The sequence below is a fragment of the Melozone crissalis genome, unplaced genomic scaffold (genome assembly GCF_028551555.1).
Source record: "Melozone crissalis strain CALT ecotype California unplaced genomic scaffold, PUWL_Pcris_2 ptg000132l_1, whole genome shotgun sequence".
Taxonomy (NCBI): domain Eukaryota; kingdom Metazoa; phylum Chordata; class Aves; order Passeriformes; family Passerellidae; genus Melozone; species Melozone crissalis.
The window spans coordinates 5,464,998-5,480,409 of record NW_026535905.1 but is presented as its reverse complement, the minus strand read 5'-3'; the positions used below and the strand labels follow the sequence as shown (position 1 = coordinate 5,480,409).

Below are 15,412 nucleotides of genomic sequence, written 5' to 3'. Positions count from 1 at the left end.
GTGTTTGAAGGGACATTACTGGTGATGGAATCCCAGAATAGTTTGGGTTGGGAGGGACATTTAAAACAATCTCATTCCAACTTCTGCCATGTTCAGGGACACCTTCCACTGTCCCAGGTTGCAACAAGCTCCATCCAGCCTGGCATTGAACACTTCAGGGATAGGGCAGCCACAATTTTTTGGAGCAAATGGAAGATGGGGCAGTTAAAATTTTCCTGAGCAAATGGCAGAGAGGAGGATGATGTGAGTGATGGAGGAAGGACAGCATTAGCAATGACTCTGGGACCAGCTCAGTGCCACCCACGCCTGAGCTTCTGCGTCACCCACACTGAATTATTTGGTTGTGTCCATGGAGAAATTGTTCATCTGTTAGGTTGTGAATCATGAGAAGCAATTGGGATCAATCACAGATGCTCACTCTTCTTTTCACAGCGGAGTGAGGAGCTTGGAGGTGCTCCAGGGCTGGGGGAATGTTTGGGTGTCTCTGGTAGCTGCTGCCTGATGAGTGTAGAGTGTAGAAGAGGTGGGTGGGTTAAAACTTGGCATCAGAAGGAGCTTTTAATGAGCTGTGGTTCTGTGTAATTTAGTCTTGGCAAGTATTTTACCTGTCCTGGCCACAGTAGGAGCAGGTCAGGGCCTGGAGAGCTTGGATTTGGTGGGTTTGTGCAGGGATGGGGACCTCAGCCTCCTTTACTCTTCCCTTTGCCTTTAATTTCTTGCAGTAGGAAAGCAGCTTGGATTCTGTTGGAAGCTGGACCCCCACAGATCAGGCCTGTGTCTCACAGAAATATTAAATCCTGAAAATAAACACTTTTTTCATGTCTGCAAGACTCCTGTCCCTTCCAAACATTTAGTGAAGACAGACAAGAGCTCCTTGTGTGTGTTCTCAGCTGTTTTTTCCCATCCTCTCCTCTGTGCCAGTGGTTACTTGAGCTGAGAGCTCTCAACCTCCACTTGTGCTGCCAGAATTGCCCCAGAGTGGCCAAATGAGTTGAGTTTTAATGCCCAGAAAATAGGAATCAGATGAGCACAAAAATCTCAGTCTTTCAGATAAGACATCAGTAGCTGCAGAAGCCTTTCCACCCCAGGAGCAGCAATGCTGAGGTGATGTTAAGTAGCAAAGATTGTCTTGTCTTGAAGGGAAAGCAGGAATAAAATGCACACTCAGCGTGATTCAGCTTTGGATTGGTTTCTGGGAAGTTGATCAAGTAAAGATCAATCAGGGCCTCAGGACCTCTGGTGGTGCCTCCAGAGGATTCTGCTGTGGATGTGTGCTCATCTGCAACAGCTTCCAATTCTGCTGTGGATGTGTGTTCATCTGCAACAACTTCCACATGTGCCCTCCTCCCTCAGGTCTCTCTGGGATACTGGGAGGTGGGCAGGTTCTTCTTCAGAGGGATAAATTATAGGGTTTACCTTTCAGAAGTGAAATTAAATGGTTTTACAAGCACTTTTTCTGCCTTTTTTTTTCCTGCTTAGAAAAGCACCAAAACGGCCACAGAAGTGGGCAGGACCTTTGCCACGATGTTTTCAGACATAACCTTCCGGCAGAAGCTTCTGGAAACCAAAACTGAGGAGGAGTTCAAGGAGGCCTTGGTGTACCAACGCCACTTGCTGACGGTGGCCAATCAGAGACCCTCAGGAAGGAAAGATGGGCGCAAGACACACGGTAGCAAACACCTCAAGGTGAGGCTTGGCCAGCACCTCTGCCATGCCCTGATGTCCAAATCCATCCATCCATCATCCATCCATCCATCATCCATCCCATCCATCCATCCATCCATCCATCCATCATCCATCCATCATCCATCCATCCATCCATCCATCCATCATCCATCCATCCATCCATCCATCCATCATCCATCCATCCATCCATCCCTCCCTCCATCCATCCCTCCATCATCCATCCCTCCATCATCCATCCATCCATCCCTCCCTCCCTCCATCCATCAATCATCCATCCATCATCCATCCATCATCCATCCATCCATCCATCCATGGGGATTTGGGGTGAGGAGCTGAACATTTAAGGCCAGTGGGTGCAGCAGCATTTCCAGGCAGCTCTCAACACCAACTCTTCCCCAAATTTCTGCTTTGTGCACATCCACCTTCCTCAGATTTGCTATAAATCTCCAAAAAGCCACTTTAAGGTGCTGAAGGGATGCAAAGCACTTTGGGGTTGAAATGGTTGCAGGACTTTGATTCCAGATGCTTAGTGAAGGGTGGGATTAATGGATCCCTGCTCCTTGTCAGTCCAAGGTACTTAATCCTTACAATCAGAAGGCTCTGAAGGAAGCTGCTGCTTGTCTTTCCTGCAGCCAAAAAAGCTTCTTGGCCATCTCTGCACGGTAATTTCACTTAAAAGTTGCCTGTCAGTATTTGGCCTGAATTCTCCCTGTTTGATCTGTAGCTCTGTAAAACATTACTTGCTTTGTACTTTAAAGTTGGAGGGAAATGCTGTAACTCAGCTTTCTTTTCTGGAATTTCCTGTGTGTTGGTCATTGCTTTGTTTTTCCGTTCAGAAATCCATTCTTTAAGCAGACAGCATACCTGAAAAACAAACTGGGCCATCCCCAGCATGCTGCTCCTGTCCCTGCATTACAAATAACCCCAAAGCTTTGGGTTGCTTATAGTGCAGGAGCTGCTTCACTTATCACTTATTTTTTCCCCCCTGGAATAGATTTAAGGGGTTTGATCTGCACATCTGGAAATGAGCAAAGCTTATGTTTTTCCTGTGGAATCCCCTTGCTTATAGGTAGGGCTTTGAACTTTGCTAGACCCCAGATCTGCTCTTAACTTTGCAGAACAAGTCCTGAAACCCTCTTTAAACCCAGGTCATGCAAGGCAGGGATATTTGGAGTAGTAATTTACGTAAAGTAGGTTTAACCCTCTACACCTGGCCTTTTAAATCGGTTTTTTGTTAGAGCAGTTGAAGTGTCTGATTTTGTCTTTTGCTAAAAATAACCAAAAAAATGCCTCCAGAGGGTTTTCTGCTCTGTGGTTTGGGGAGGAGGGCTGGATGGGACACTGAGCTTGTAGGTTTTGGCCCTGAGACTGGTGATTCCTGCTGGCCTGCTTGGAAAAGCGGCCTTGGCCAGGCTGAATTTTGATTTCTGTAGAGGGTGACACTTCTTCCTTCAGCTCTTGCTTTTGGCATTGACAGTTGTGGGCCTGGATTTGCTGAAGTGTTTTGTCTTTTCAAAACCATTTTATCCTTGAGATCTTGGGAGATGCAGCCTTTCTATCCCCACCTCGCCCTGCCAGTACAAAGAGCTGGGAAAGGAGATTTCCTGGCAAGCCAAGGTTTGCCTGGAGAAGTGAGGTTGATTTGAGCTCTTAGGTTGGATTCCTCAGCTCCTGAGAGCCATCTCCAGCTTTTCCTCTCGTGTGGAGAGGAAGCATTTAATATGAGCACAAACCCATGTGAGACCAGGAGTGTAATTTCAGCCTGTCAGCCACCCCCAGAGAAATAAACACCCTCCCAGGAGCCCCTGGACTATGACAAGTGAGCTCTCAGGAAGGTGTAAAGTCTCTGGGTGACATGAAAATCTGGCCTCTTGGGTCCTGCAGTGATGGGAGAGGAAACAAGCCTGAAATTCTGGGTGTGTGAGTGGGATTTTTTGCAAGGGCTTGTTTTTGCCTCTGCTGAAATACTGAGGGGGATGTGACAGTCACATTCCCTGCTGTGCCTACAGCGCTGTCACTTTGCTTTGGCTCATCTCAGAGGATTATTTAGGCAAGGCTATGTACTCAATCATAATTAAGTCAGCCTGAAATCCTCTTGTTTACTGAGGCATCTAATTGTGATTTTGTTCATGGAGGAGCCCCTAACAGCTGTGATGTTTTTCTGGCTGTGATTTTGTGTCCTGTGTGGATTTGCTGAGGGGGCTGTGTGTGCTCAGCGTCAGCAGGAGGGGGATACAAAGGATGATGTGGTTTTGCACAGATTCATGTCCCTGATCTCTGTAAAATACTCCTGCAGCCCCCCAGCACTTTTGGGGAGGGCTGAGGAAGGGTCAGAGTTGTTGGAGCACATTTTTTCTGTTTGGCTTTGTAGCTGCTAAGTGCTGGCTTAGCCTCTTCTCTAACCCAAATAATGGCAAGAAGCTGGGAGAGATTTGTAGAATGAAAAGTGGAAAAATTCATGAACTTCATCTCTTTGGCTAGGTTGGGGGATAAAAGTGAAACCAAAAAGGGCTGTAACTTTGGAGGCCAGTCTTTCATATTCTGTATTTTTTATCTTTTGTAACTCAGTCTTTTAGCAGCCTCCTACTTTAAGGAAGGCTGGAGAGGGTGTGGAGTGACAGGAGAGGGGGGAATGGCATTAAGCTGAAGGAGGTAGATTTAGATGGGATATTAGGAAGAAATCCTTCTGGCACAGGGTGCCCAGAGAAGCTGTGGCTGCCCCTGGATCCCTGGAAGTGCCCAAGGGCAGGTTGGACAGGGCTTGGAGCCACCTGGGATAGAGGAAGGTGTCCCTGCCTGTGGACCTGGGTGGGCTTTGAGCTCCCTTCCAGCCCAAACTATTCTGTGATTCTGTGATATCTCTGGTGCAGCCCAGGTTGAGTCTGAGGGTAGAGAGCAGAGAGGAAAGCTCACAGGAGGATCAGCCCAACAGAAGGAACAGCTTTTCCTGCTGGTGAGGTTCCACTGACACCCCCTACCCTCATTCCACACTCACACACACAAGAAATAAGTGCGTGGAAGAAATCAGGGCGGGTCTTAACCACAACCCTGGTGCCTTGTGGGATGAGTTAGGCAGCGCTTTCCTCCTCTGCACACTCCCAGCTGCCTGGAACAGGTTTTGTTCCCCAGAGCCCCCTCCCTGCTGCCCCAGGCCAGCAACAGCCTCTGGTCCTCCTTCCCTGGAAGATGAGACACCCTGAGCATCCTTTTCCCTGTGCTCACTGCAGCATGATAAGTAAACATCCCAGTCTGAGGCCATTGTGATTCTCTGGCTGACTCATGCCTTCAGGAATCTCTTTCTGGGGGGAAAAATTAAATTGCTTTTTGAGTGCATCTGGCTTTGATGTCCAACTCTGCCACCAAATATGGTTGAAGCACTGAGATTTTTTTCAGAAATGCTTCAAATGCAGATGTTTTGCTGGCAACACATCTGTCTGCTCATCCTGGTTGTTCAGGTTAGAGTTGAAACTGTCTTAAAGTTCGAAAAGTCCTACCGGTGCATTGGCAAATAGCAACAGAATTGACTTAAATAGCTGAAATCTGAGATGATACAGTCACTGATAAAGGAGCTGCTCCTCTTTTGCACCCCAAACCCAGTGATTGTTGTGCCTGGTGTATTCCTTCTAAAGGAAAAAATTCCCTTCTTTATTTTGTTTGTGGTTCTGATTTTCCAGGTGCTGCAAACAGGTGAGTCCCAGGAGAGAAGGCAAAGCTGTGTGTAGTCCATAAAATGAGCACTGTACCTTTCTGAAGCAGTCATTTTTATCAGTTTCCACATGAGGCAGCCAAAGGAAGAGCTCCCTGCTGCTTTGAGATGATCTGTCAGTGTAAATTTTGTGTCTGTAATTTTTATTTCCCCCCTTACACTCCCTAGCAGAGGTTATAAGTCTTCTGTGCCTGTTTCTGCAACAAATACATGAAATGTTTTAGCTGAGGCAGCTGGGGTTGTTATCACTGCATAAAGGTGCATTTGATTTTCAGAGTGGTTTGTGTGCTCTGAGAGTAACAGGAAAAAATCTGACAGGTGCCTCATTTGTAAGTGTTGCCTACCCTGATGCTTTCCATGTGCTTTCCATAAGGAAGGACTTGTGAGGGTTGGGAGGCTGAGAGTCAATAGCAGCTGTCACATATTCCTGACAAGCTCCTCATTGCCTGTGGTGAGCAGCAGATCCTATCAGCAATCCCACTGCACCTTGTAGGCTCCCAAACCAGGAATAAAAGGGAAAATGTTGGAATTTTGGAACCCTTCCCCAGTGTTTTTATTGTGTTTTAAGAGCAGAAATGATGGTTGTGTGGATTTACTCAAGCTTTTCCCTGTTGATGGAGTTTGAGGTGCAGACAGCCTGAATTTCCTCACATCTTTTGAGGTCTCCCTTTGCCATGGCAAAGCACTTGCTGGAGATCCTCTTTCAGAGGTTTCACATAGATTTAGGAGAATTTTTGTGCTGGCATCTAAAGCAAAAGTTGTGTGAAGGGATGGGGAAGGCACCTCAGACGTGTTCAACCCCAGGGCACCCAATGTCTGATCCATCCAGTGGATCCTCAGCTCCCTCACCTGCAAACCAGGAATGCAGATAGGGATGGGAGGGGGAAAAGGGAAGGAAGGGAGGAAAACAGGGTGGTCTGGGGGATTTTCTCCGTTACAATGCTATGAGGATATAAATTTAATCTGGGCGAGTTTATTTTTATTATCACGGCAAGATGGGATTTGAATGCCCTATTGAAAACGAGCCCTCTCGCTCCTATCAGGCTTGAATAAGGAGCTTAATCTCTTTAACAATGCATGAGCCCTTACACTGACACAGCACTTCCTTCCTTTCTTCAGCTGCACGACTTTCTCAGTATTGGCAAGGGGATTTCTGATGACATTGCACGAAGATTCCCAGTGTACGCGCTGGATTTCACCGATGGTACGTTGGCCAGTGTTTATGGAAGCGCTGCCCCGAGTGGGGAATTTTTTTTTTGTGATGTGATGTCCTGTTTACAGTGTGCATTCAATGTGTGCTTTGATATGTGTAACAGCTCTCCTGGCCCTTGTTTAAAAGGGTGTTTTGGCAAAAGCCTGTGAATGGGCAGCGTGGAGCACTGGAGAGGAGGCTCCTGCAGCGTTTCCTTAATGAAGGTGCTGGCTGTGCGCGGATGAGGGTTTTAATTTTTATTAAGCGGTGATTAAATGGATCGATTATTACCGTGTGTAGACTCACATCAACTCCTTGCAATCTAATTACTCAGCACTGGCCTGATAGGCCCTTTCTGCTGCCTCTGCAAGCTGGCTCCACACTAATTATAGTGATGCTGTGGGAGTTGAGAATGCTTAAACAAAATGTGAGCTGCAGTAACTTCAGCCCGGTGTTGTGAAAAACAGGATACGGCTCGTCCGCTGCCGCCAGATCACACGAGCAGCACACAGTGTTTAAAGTGAGCCTCAGCCTGATGCAGCTCCCACAGTGGCCTTGGGGTTTTGAAGAGTTGTTTTCTCCCTTTTCACTCACAGACTTTCGCTTTCTTGAAGGCTGGGCGGAATCTTCAGGGCAAAGTGAGGTTACAGAGCCCCAGCCTGACATCAAAACGTGTTTCCTGCAGCTTGTTGGGGAGCTGGTTAATATATTCAATCTCATACCCAGAAAGTTCAAATAAAACAGAGAATTAAAGTGTAGGCAGGGAGAACCTTGGAGATTTATCAGCTATATCAGGAATTTATCCCTTCCTGCTGTTAAATCCACCATAGCTCAAGTGTGTGTCCCTGCTTTCCTCAGTGCACCAGGGCTGTGAAGGCTCATGAGATGAAGGTGATCTTCTTTGGATTAGGCTTAAAAAAACCAAGATGCCCACCCAGACCCCAATTTTCAGAGTCTTCTCTTGCAAAGCCATCTTCCACAGGCAGCTTAAGCTTCAGAGAAGCCTGGCCAAGGCTGTGGATGTGTCCTCACTCCCTTCCAACCAGCAGAGGAACAGAATGAGAGGTTGGCTTAGCACAGGGGTTGAGTGCTGGGTGCTTTGGCACTGCTGGGATGAAATTTATTTTCAGGAGACTTGGTGTGATAGGAGGGCTAAGGCTGATTTCTCTGGGGATTTGAGGGTGTTTTAAAGAGGATGGGGATGTAAAATGATTTTCAGGGGAGCAGCAAGTATTTGGATGAAATGGAAACAATTTTTGGTGTGTGCATCAGTGGCATCAGGTCTGGCAGGGGACTTCAGCTCCTAATCTGGACACTTCATCCCTTTGGCTTTCTAGAGCTGTCAAAGGCTCATTTTTCATTATAAAGGGATTTTGAAGCACTTGGGAAGGGAACTGCTGCAGAAGTGCCTTGTGAGGGTCCATGTTCATTTCAAGACAGAGCAGCGTCTGCTGTGCCTGTCTGAGCTCAGCAGGCACAAAACCATCAGATTTTGTAGCCAATTCTGGCTGTCAGCAGATTTAGGAGCCCCCTTCAGGGTCAATATTGTGACTCTGACTGCATCCATATGGACCCTGTGGGTGCTGCCTCAGCCCTGGGCTCTTGGCTGTGAGCTCTGCAGGCTTTGCACACACTGATGTACAGAATGGGCATAAAATTGGGATAAAATGCAACCACAGGTTAAAAAGTGTCAGTGATTTGTTATACAGTTTCTGGAGAGTGGAAAAGAGCCCAGTGAAACTCCAGAACTACTTCAGCTCAAATGGGAGGTTCTCATTTTGGGAGCAGTTGTGCCCTTTCAATAGAAAAAGGGGATTTTCTAAAAAATACTGTATGTTAGTATGGCCATTTCTTTTCAGAAACCAGAAATTAGGATGAATTCTTTAAGGAACTGCTTGAAATGAAAAGCAGATGAAGCATGAAGCATGTGCCATAAACCACTGAGACTGAAGGTGATCAGGAATGTGGAATTCCTGGAGCATCTCAAAGCAGTGGTGCAGCAGAACATGAGGGATTTGAACTGTCCCAGTATCTGCACTCCAGACAGCCACATGTGCACCATCAAAGAGCTCTGAATTATAAAGATGCTGGGTTTAGTTGGTTGGAGTCTCTAAATCCTCAATCTCAGAAACATCCTGGGGTTTGGGGTTAGACAGATAAACCCATCAGGAGCAGGGGGATAAATAATGATGTTTTTTGTAGGACCAGCAAGTCTTTGGCCACTTGGAGTTTTGTGGGATCTGTCCTCTTCACACACTGCACAAATTATCCTTAAAGGAAAAGTCTTTCTCTTTTTTTTTTTCCCCCTTTTTACTCCAGATTAAGAACTCATCAACTTAATTTTGTGGCAAAGTCTTGTGCATTTACTGAATGGGTCAGAGGATCAAGAAGGAGTTTTCTAAACTTTTTTCCCAGGATTTTGGTGATAAAGATGATTTTTAATAGATGTCTTCCAGCAGGAGCATCTGAAGATGAACAACTGGGCTATGCTGAGTCTGAAAACTCCTGTAGTTTTCCTTTAAACTGGAATTTATTCCATTTGGCTGTGACCTTTGTGTGTAGGATTCTATCTTAAAAAAAACAGTGGGACTGAACTTCATCCTGATCCTGTCAAATTGGCTCAAAGCACCTGTGAGTCAATTTTATTACTCTTTAAGCCTCAAACTGGAGCTTCCAGAAATTTCTTTATATTGAGGCTGTTTTGAGTGAAAGGGGATTCTGCCTGGACTCAGATACAAGATTTCTGAAACTCCTGAAAGCTGCTGTCCTCATTCTTCAGTGTTATTTTCTGGGACAACACAGAGGAACAAACACAATTGCAGTGCCCGAAGTGCCCAGTGGGAAATGTGAGGTGCCTGAGATTTTAATGGTGAGCTTTGATGCTGTGTTCTTCAACATCCATATTCCTTCACCTCCTTCAGGGAAAATGAAGGAAAAAGAGGAAAATTGATGTTTATTCTTTCTCCCTGTTTTTTTTTTTTTTAGCTTGTGTCTTTGATACCTGGTTGTGATGGGTGGAAAGTTCTGCTGGAAGTGTGGATTTCTCCCTGTCCTTGGTCCTGCAGGGGGTCCCTAACCAGCTCCCGAGGTCTGCTGGCAGATCCTTGGGATTTGCTGTGCTGTTTTGCAGGAGGGAGATCTCCAGAGCTCCCTGCAATATGGGCATGCTTAGAAGGCTTGAAAGTGCTGGAGAAATTGGATTTGAAAGAGAACTTTTGTTTTGCTGGCTGTCTAAGGTAGCTCAGAGTTTAAACCTTGATCTGAACCCAGAGCTGAAATGTTGACCATGGACTGGTTTTGATTTGTGCCAAATCCTCATCAGCTTTCCTGCCTGGTTGCCTTGGCCACCTTGTCTGTCAGGATTCCATTCCTGGGAGGGGAAATAAAGGGATTGCAGAGAGGTTTTTCCCTGTCTCTCTGTCTCTCCTGCCTTAGATCAGATATGAGGGAGCTCCTGCATCACCCTGCAGCCCTTCATCCTTAAATACCTCCTGGGTACCAAAGTTTAACATCCCAGACTTATCATGATTGCCCAAAACATCCAACTTGGGTTGCTTTGGGGTCTCTTTGTGTCAGGGTGGGAATGTTCTAAAGATGCATCATGTTTTGTGGATGGATGTTGCCTTCCAAGAGACCCAGGATTTCTTGGGGAATGGGCTGAAGGAAGTGAGATGGAAAGGGAAAGGAGTGAGCCTTGATCTGATTTTTCATGCCTCTCTGCTCTCAGCATATGCTTGGCTCCTGCTCCAAACTCCCTCAGTGGATTTCCTTTTCCAGTTGAGTTCTTAGTCCCACTTGTTCTGGGATTTATTCCTCACAGGACTTCAGGGAACATTCATCTTCACAACATTGGGCAGAGTCCAGCAGCCACCACATAAATGAAAGCTCAGCTTGAGGGCTTTAGGAGAAGTTTGTAATTCTGAGTTTTACAGTGTTTTTAATATGAAATTTTATTTTTTTTTAATTAGGGCTTTAATAAACACATCCTTGCTGCTATGCTGCAGGTCATTGTAATTAATTTTTCTTTGCACAGGATGTTTCAGAGAATTGGGAAGAAACATTAACAGGCAGTTCAGAGAATGTCCATCAGTTGTGATTTTGATTTAGTAAATACACAATTAATAGACTTCAGGAGCTGTAAACCCAATTTTTAGGGCTGCTGGTCACTGAGTTACTGCTGTGGAATCCCAAGCACGGTGAGGCCAGAATTGCTGCAGTTTCCCCTGAAACTGTAACCTTGTCTCTACAAACTGTGAGATTTCAGAAATCCAGGCAGGTAAAATGGAACTGTCACGTTGATGAACATAATTGCTCCCCATTCCAGTGTGTAGCTATACCTTAATTTCAGGGGAATGCTCCTGTAATAATCAGCTACTCAAATTCTACAGCTGGACCAAGAGTTGATTTTTATGCTCTAAATTTTCATGGTGCAGGTGGAGTGACAGATTTTTCAGTGGCTTTATGAGCCTTGTCACAGATGAAATACCATCATAATGCACCTCACCTTCTTCTGAATGAAGCCACAGCAATCCATGGGCTGCAGAACATCCTGAAAATGTTTCACCAGATGTTGGCTTCAAAAAGGCAGAAGGGTAAATTGTTGTTAATCCTAGATTTCCGTGCCTGTTGCTGTACAGGTGGATCTGTACAAGGAGAGGCAATGTTTGGTCGTGAGTGCAATTAAAGAGTGAGCAGTCAGCTTTGGGAAGGAGTGTGTTTAATTATTGTCTCCATTACAAAGTGAATTTCACTGCCCACCAGAAGGATTCTTGATCCTAGAATCTTATCTGGCTGATTATGGATTAAAGAAAGTGCTGGAAGTCTTGGACCCAGCCAGGATGAATCACAGAATCACTGAAGTTGGGAAAAACCTCCAAGATTAAGTCCAAGCTTTGCCCAATCCCCACCTTGTCCCCAGCCCAGAGCACTGAGTGCCACCTCCAGTCCTTCCTTGGACAGCTCCAGGGCTGGGCACTCCCTGGACAGCCCATTCCAATGTTTAACAACCTTTTCCATTAAGAAATTCCTCCTGATGTTCAGCTGAACTCCCTTGGTGCAGCTTGGGTCCGTGTCCTTATGCATAAGGACCTCCATGACGAGCAAGGGCTCCTTTGCCAGGATGGAAACTGAAAATGAAATTTTGTAATGCTCTTCAAGGTTTCTTCCTTCTGCCCTCTCATGCTGTGGTTTAACCACCTGAACCTTTTAAAAAAGATATTATTTGCTTCTCTGGACCTGGTTGTCCTTTCAGAAATGATTTCAAACCTTCCAGGAATCATTGCCCCTGACCTTTCATATTGAAAAGGCTCCTTTGTCCAAAAAGCAATATTTTGGAGTGACAGAGAATCCTCTGAACCAGGGTGTGACCATGTCTGCTCATGGAATCACCCCTCAGCCCTGTTTGTCTTCCAAATCCTTCCTTTTCTCTAAAGGCTTCAAGCAGTTTGGGCTGTGAGGTTGGAGTCAGGATCACAGGATGTCTTCATCTGTGAGAATTAAATTCCAGCCCTTTGGGTTGCCAGGAGTGGTCAGGAATGTGACATGTGGTTTCTGGATCTTCCGAATAAATGGAAAGGAATTTGCCTGGGAACAGCTGGGTCTGATGACTCCCAAAAGGTCAAACTCATATTTGCATGCTTGAGGTGTCTCTTGTCAGGTTTTAGCCTGGACTTTGAGGATGCTGAGCATCAGAAGTGCTCTTTGTGTCTGTTCCTCTCCTGCCTGCAAGCAGGCACCTCACAAGGTGTCCTTTATTCATGTGGCTGCCTGTTCATTACACATCACCTTTGATTTTTGGGTTTTTACATCCTCCTCCCATCCTTATCTCTGCCCTGCAAATGGTGCAGAAAGCAGATGTTAGATAAGATCCCAAAGTCATTGAGAGATTTTTGTTCTTTTCATTCTGGTGATAAAGATTTTCAGTGTGGCACCAATAACCTCAAAAGCCAAGCCCTCCTTTATCTGATCCAACTCTTTTTTTTTTTTTTTGTTTTACCTCTCTCAGCAAGGGACTGATGCTGCAAAAGCTTAGATAGACATTTGGCAGCTCAGGGCAGATTCCTGTGTGGGAATTCTTGGCTCTGGAGCCTTCCAGAAAGGGGAATTGGGCAGCTCCAAGCACCTCCAGCTGTTTTAGAGGAACAGCACCATCAAGGATGGTGGCACAGGCAGCCTGGAGGTTGAGACTTTTCCCAATGCATCCTCTCTGTTCTGTGGAAAAACTTGTGTTCTCCTGGAGCAACATCAGCTGCTGTCATCTCATCCTTTCTCCTGTGCATCCCCAGTGAGCTCATATCAGCATCAGCCTGAAAACAGGAAGGGGAAGGGAAGCTACTTCAGAGGCTCTTAAATTCATATTCTGACACTTTAATTCTCTTTCTGGCTGCTTTGTGTTTTGGCCTGGTGTGTTTTTTTCCGATGGAGATGAGAGGGGTGAGTGGATGGAAAAGAGAGAGGCTGTTCTTTCATCAGGGCTTGGTAAATCAAACCTCAGTGTAGCCATTCCTGACCTCTGGAGCTGTTTGTTTTTTGTCCTTCTGCCATTTTTTGGCTCAGAGTAGCATATTATTGATCAAAACCTACAGCCTTAGACTTCTGTCTAGGAAAAAATGAAGTGCTTAATATTTTCCTGCCCAAGACAAGAGTAGGGAAGACAAGAGATTGTTGTGAAGCTCATTAGGGACACAGTCCAGAATGCCTGAGAAGTTGGTGTTAAAAAGGCAGGAGTGGGGGTTTATGAACCCTAAACTTACAGTTTCTGCCTTGATCCTCTTCCAAGCTATGGGGACTGACAAAACTGAGCAAAAAGCTTCTTGTATTTCCTGTTTTGATGATGTCAAAAATGTCTGGTGGCAATTTTGGTGCTACTTCTGGTCCCAGATGAACAGAAGAGTGTGGGTTGTGCAGAATCAAATATTAAAAGTTTGGTTACATATTTAAAGTGTGGACTGAATTTCTGCTTCTCTACATGAACTAACAGTGGCTGTGGCTGATGTGAGAAGGTTTTCAGTGCTTTACCAACATGATTTTTGTTGTGGTTTGCCCCAGGTATTATTGGGAGCAACAAAGCTATAGGGAAATACATCACAACCATGATCTTTCTGTACTTTGCCTGCCTCCTTCCAGCCATTGCTTTTGGGTCCCTCAATGATGAAAATACCCGAGGAGCTATTGGTGAGTTCATCAGTTTTGTGCTTCTTAAACTTACCAGTTTTGTGCATTTGATTCCATGTATTCAAAATTTCATTATGGTCACAGAAAGTTCTGAGAGTTTTTATTTACAGGGGGAAAACAAACCCAAAATCATGACTGAAGGATTTTTTTCTAATTAAGTTTATTATTTTTGTTAAAAACCAGAAAAATTGAACACTGCTTTGGGTGTTATCATCTGACTTGGACTGACACAGAAGTATGCTACTGTATTTTTGAATTATGCTGACTTAATGTAATTATTTGCACATTTTTCTTGGTACAAGCTGCTGTGCTTTTGACCTGGATTTGATTGCCAGCATTGAAATCCCTGGGACAGAGCTAAACATCATCCTTTATCCCAGTTGTGGAAGCAGTTTGTGCTGCAGTCACAGTTCAAACAAGCACTGGTTATGTCTTATAGGTGTTAAAATAAAATAAATACATTTAAAAAGTATATATAAAATATAACAATACACAGAAAAAATTCCAGAGTCCATCAGTTAGCTGAACATCTGGAAACCTAAATTATGGATACGAATAAAGGCTCACTTTTTGATTTATGAGTGTGTTACCTCTGCACTCTATAAACATTTCTCCTCCTCATGAGTGGTTGGTTTTTCTGCCCTGTGGAAGCTCCTGGATGAGGCAGGGATTGACCCAACTCCCTGTTTTTGTTTCCGCCCTCCCCAATTCCAGATGTGCGGAAGACGATTTTCGGGCAGTGCATTGGAGGGCTGCTCTACGCCCTCTTCTCAGGGCAGCCCCTGGTGGTGCTGCTGACCACAGCTCCCTTGGCCATCTACATCAGTGGTGAGTCTGCAGCAGGGGATTTGAGGGTTTGGGACTTTGGGTGAGAGCTTTGTAGAGTTTGAGTTGGGTTTGTTTGATAAATTGATGTTTAATGGCTGCTATCAGGGAAAGTTCTCCCCCAGAGGGCGGTGGGGATGGGAACAAGCTCCCCTTGGAGTTACAGGGCACAAAGTCAAGGATTGCTTGGACAGGACTCTAAGGTACATCATGGGATTATTGGGATGTCCTGTGTGGGGCCAGGAGTTGGATGGATAATCCTGAGGGGTCCCTTACAGCTCAGGATGTTCTGGAATTCAAAACCTGAATCAAATTCCTCCCTTTTCCATCACCATCAGAATATCCTAAGTTGGAAGGGACCCACAGGGATCATCGAGACCTGGTTTACTTCAAATTGTTTTTCTGAAGAAATCATTTCGCAGAGAAAAAACTCAATTAAAATAAGCATTTCTTCAGCTTCAGTGAGGAAATCTGTTTAAGTAATGATTTTCTCATGTGGCTGTGTTTAACCAGCTTGAAACAAACTTTTTTGGGTCTGTTGAGTTTTGAATTTTTCTAATCAATGTTTTAAAGTATCATCAGCAGCTTTCCAGGTACTGCAAGCTGATCTCAATGAACCAGAGATCAGCCAAAGGAACAAGCTCAGTATCTGTGAGGATAATCAGGGGATGGGGCTGCAAAGAGCAGCTGTGACACCCCTTGCTCAACACCATCTCAAATTGTCACTGAGAGCAAACTCCAACTGCTTTTGTGGCCTCAGTTCCTAGAAAAATTACTTTGAGCAGTATGGAAGGGAATATTTTTCCAAGTGTCTCTCCCCATTTATCCTG

At 45.2% G+C, this 15,412-nt stretch overlaps 1 protein-coding gene across 3 annotated transcripts in view; it reads left to right on the top strand.

Moving 5' to 3' along the window:
• The window catches only part of SLC4A11 (solute carrier family 4 member 11), a 92,955-nt gene that overhangs the window by 52,196 nt on the left and 25,347 nt on the right, over window positions 1-15,412 (top strand). For all 3 annotated transcript variants that reach the window (XM_054293305.1, XM_054293307.1, XM_054293306.1), the window contains exons 8-11: window positions 1,480-1,686; window positions 6,512-6,596; window positions 13,632-13,757; window positions 14,472-14,585. In XM_054293305.1, the coding sequence (XP_054149280.1) occupies window positions 1,480-1,686; window positions 6,512-6,596; window positions 13,632-13,757; window positions 14,472-14,585 (532 nt within the window). The remainder of the gene's footprint in view (window positions 1-1,479; window positions 1,687-6,511; window positions 6,597-13,631; window positions 13,758-14,471; window positions 14,586-15,412) is intronic.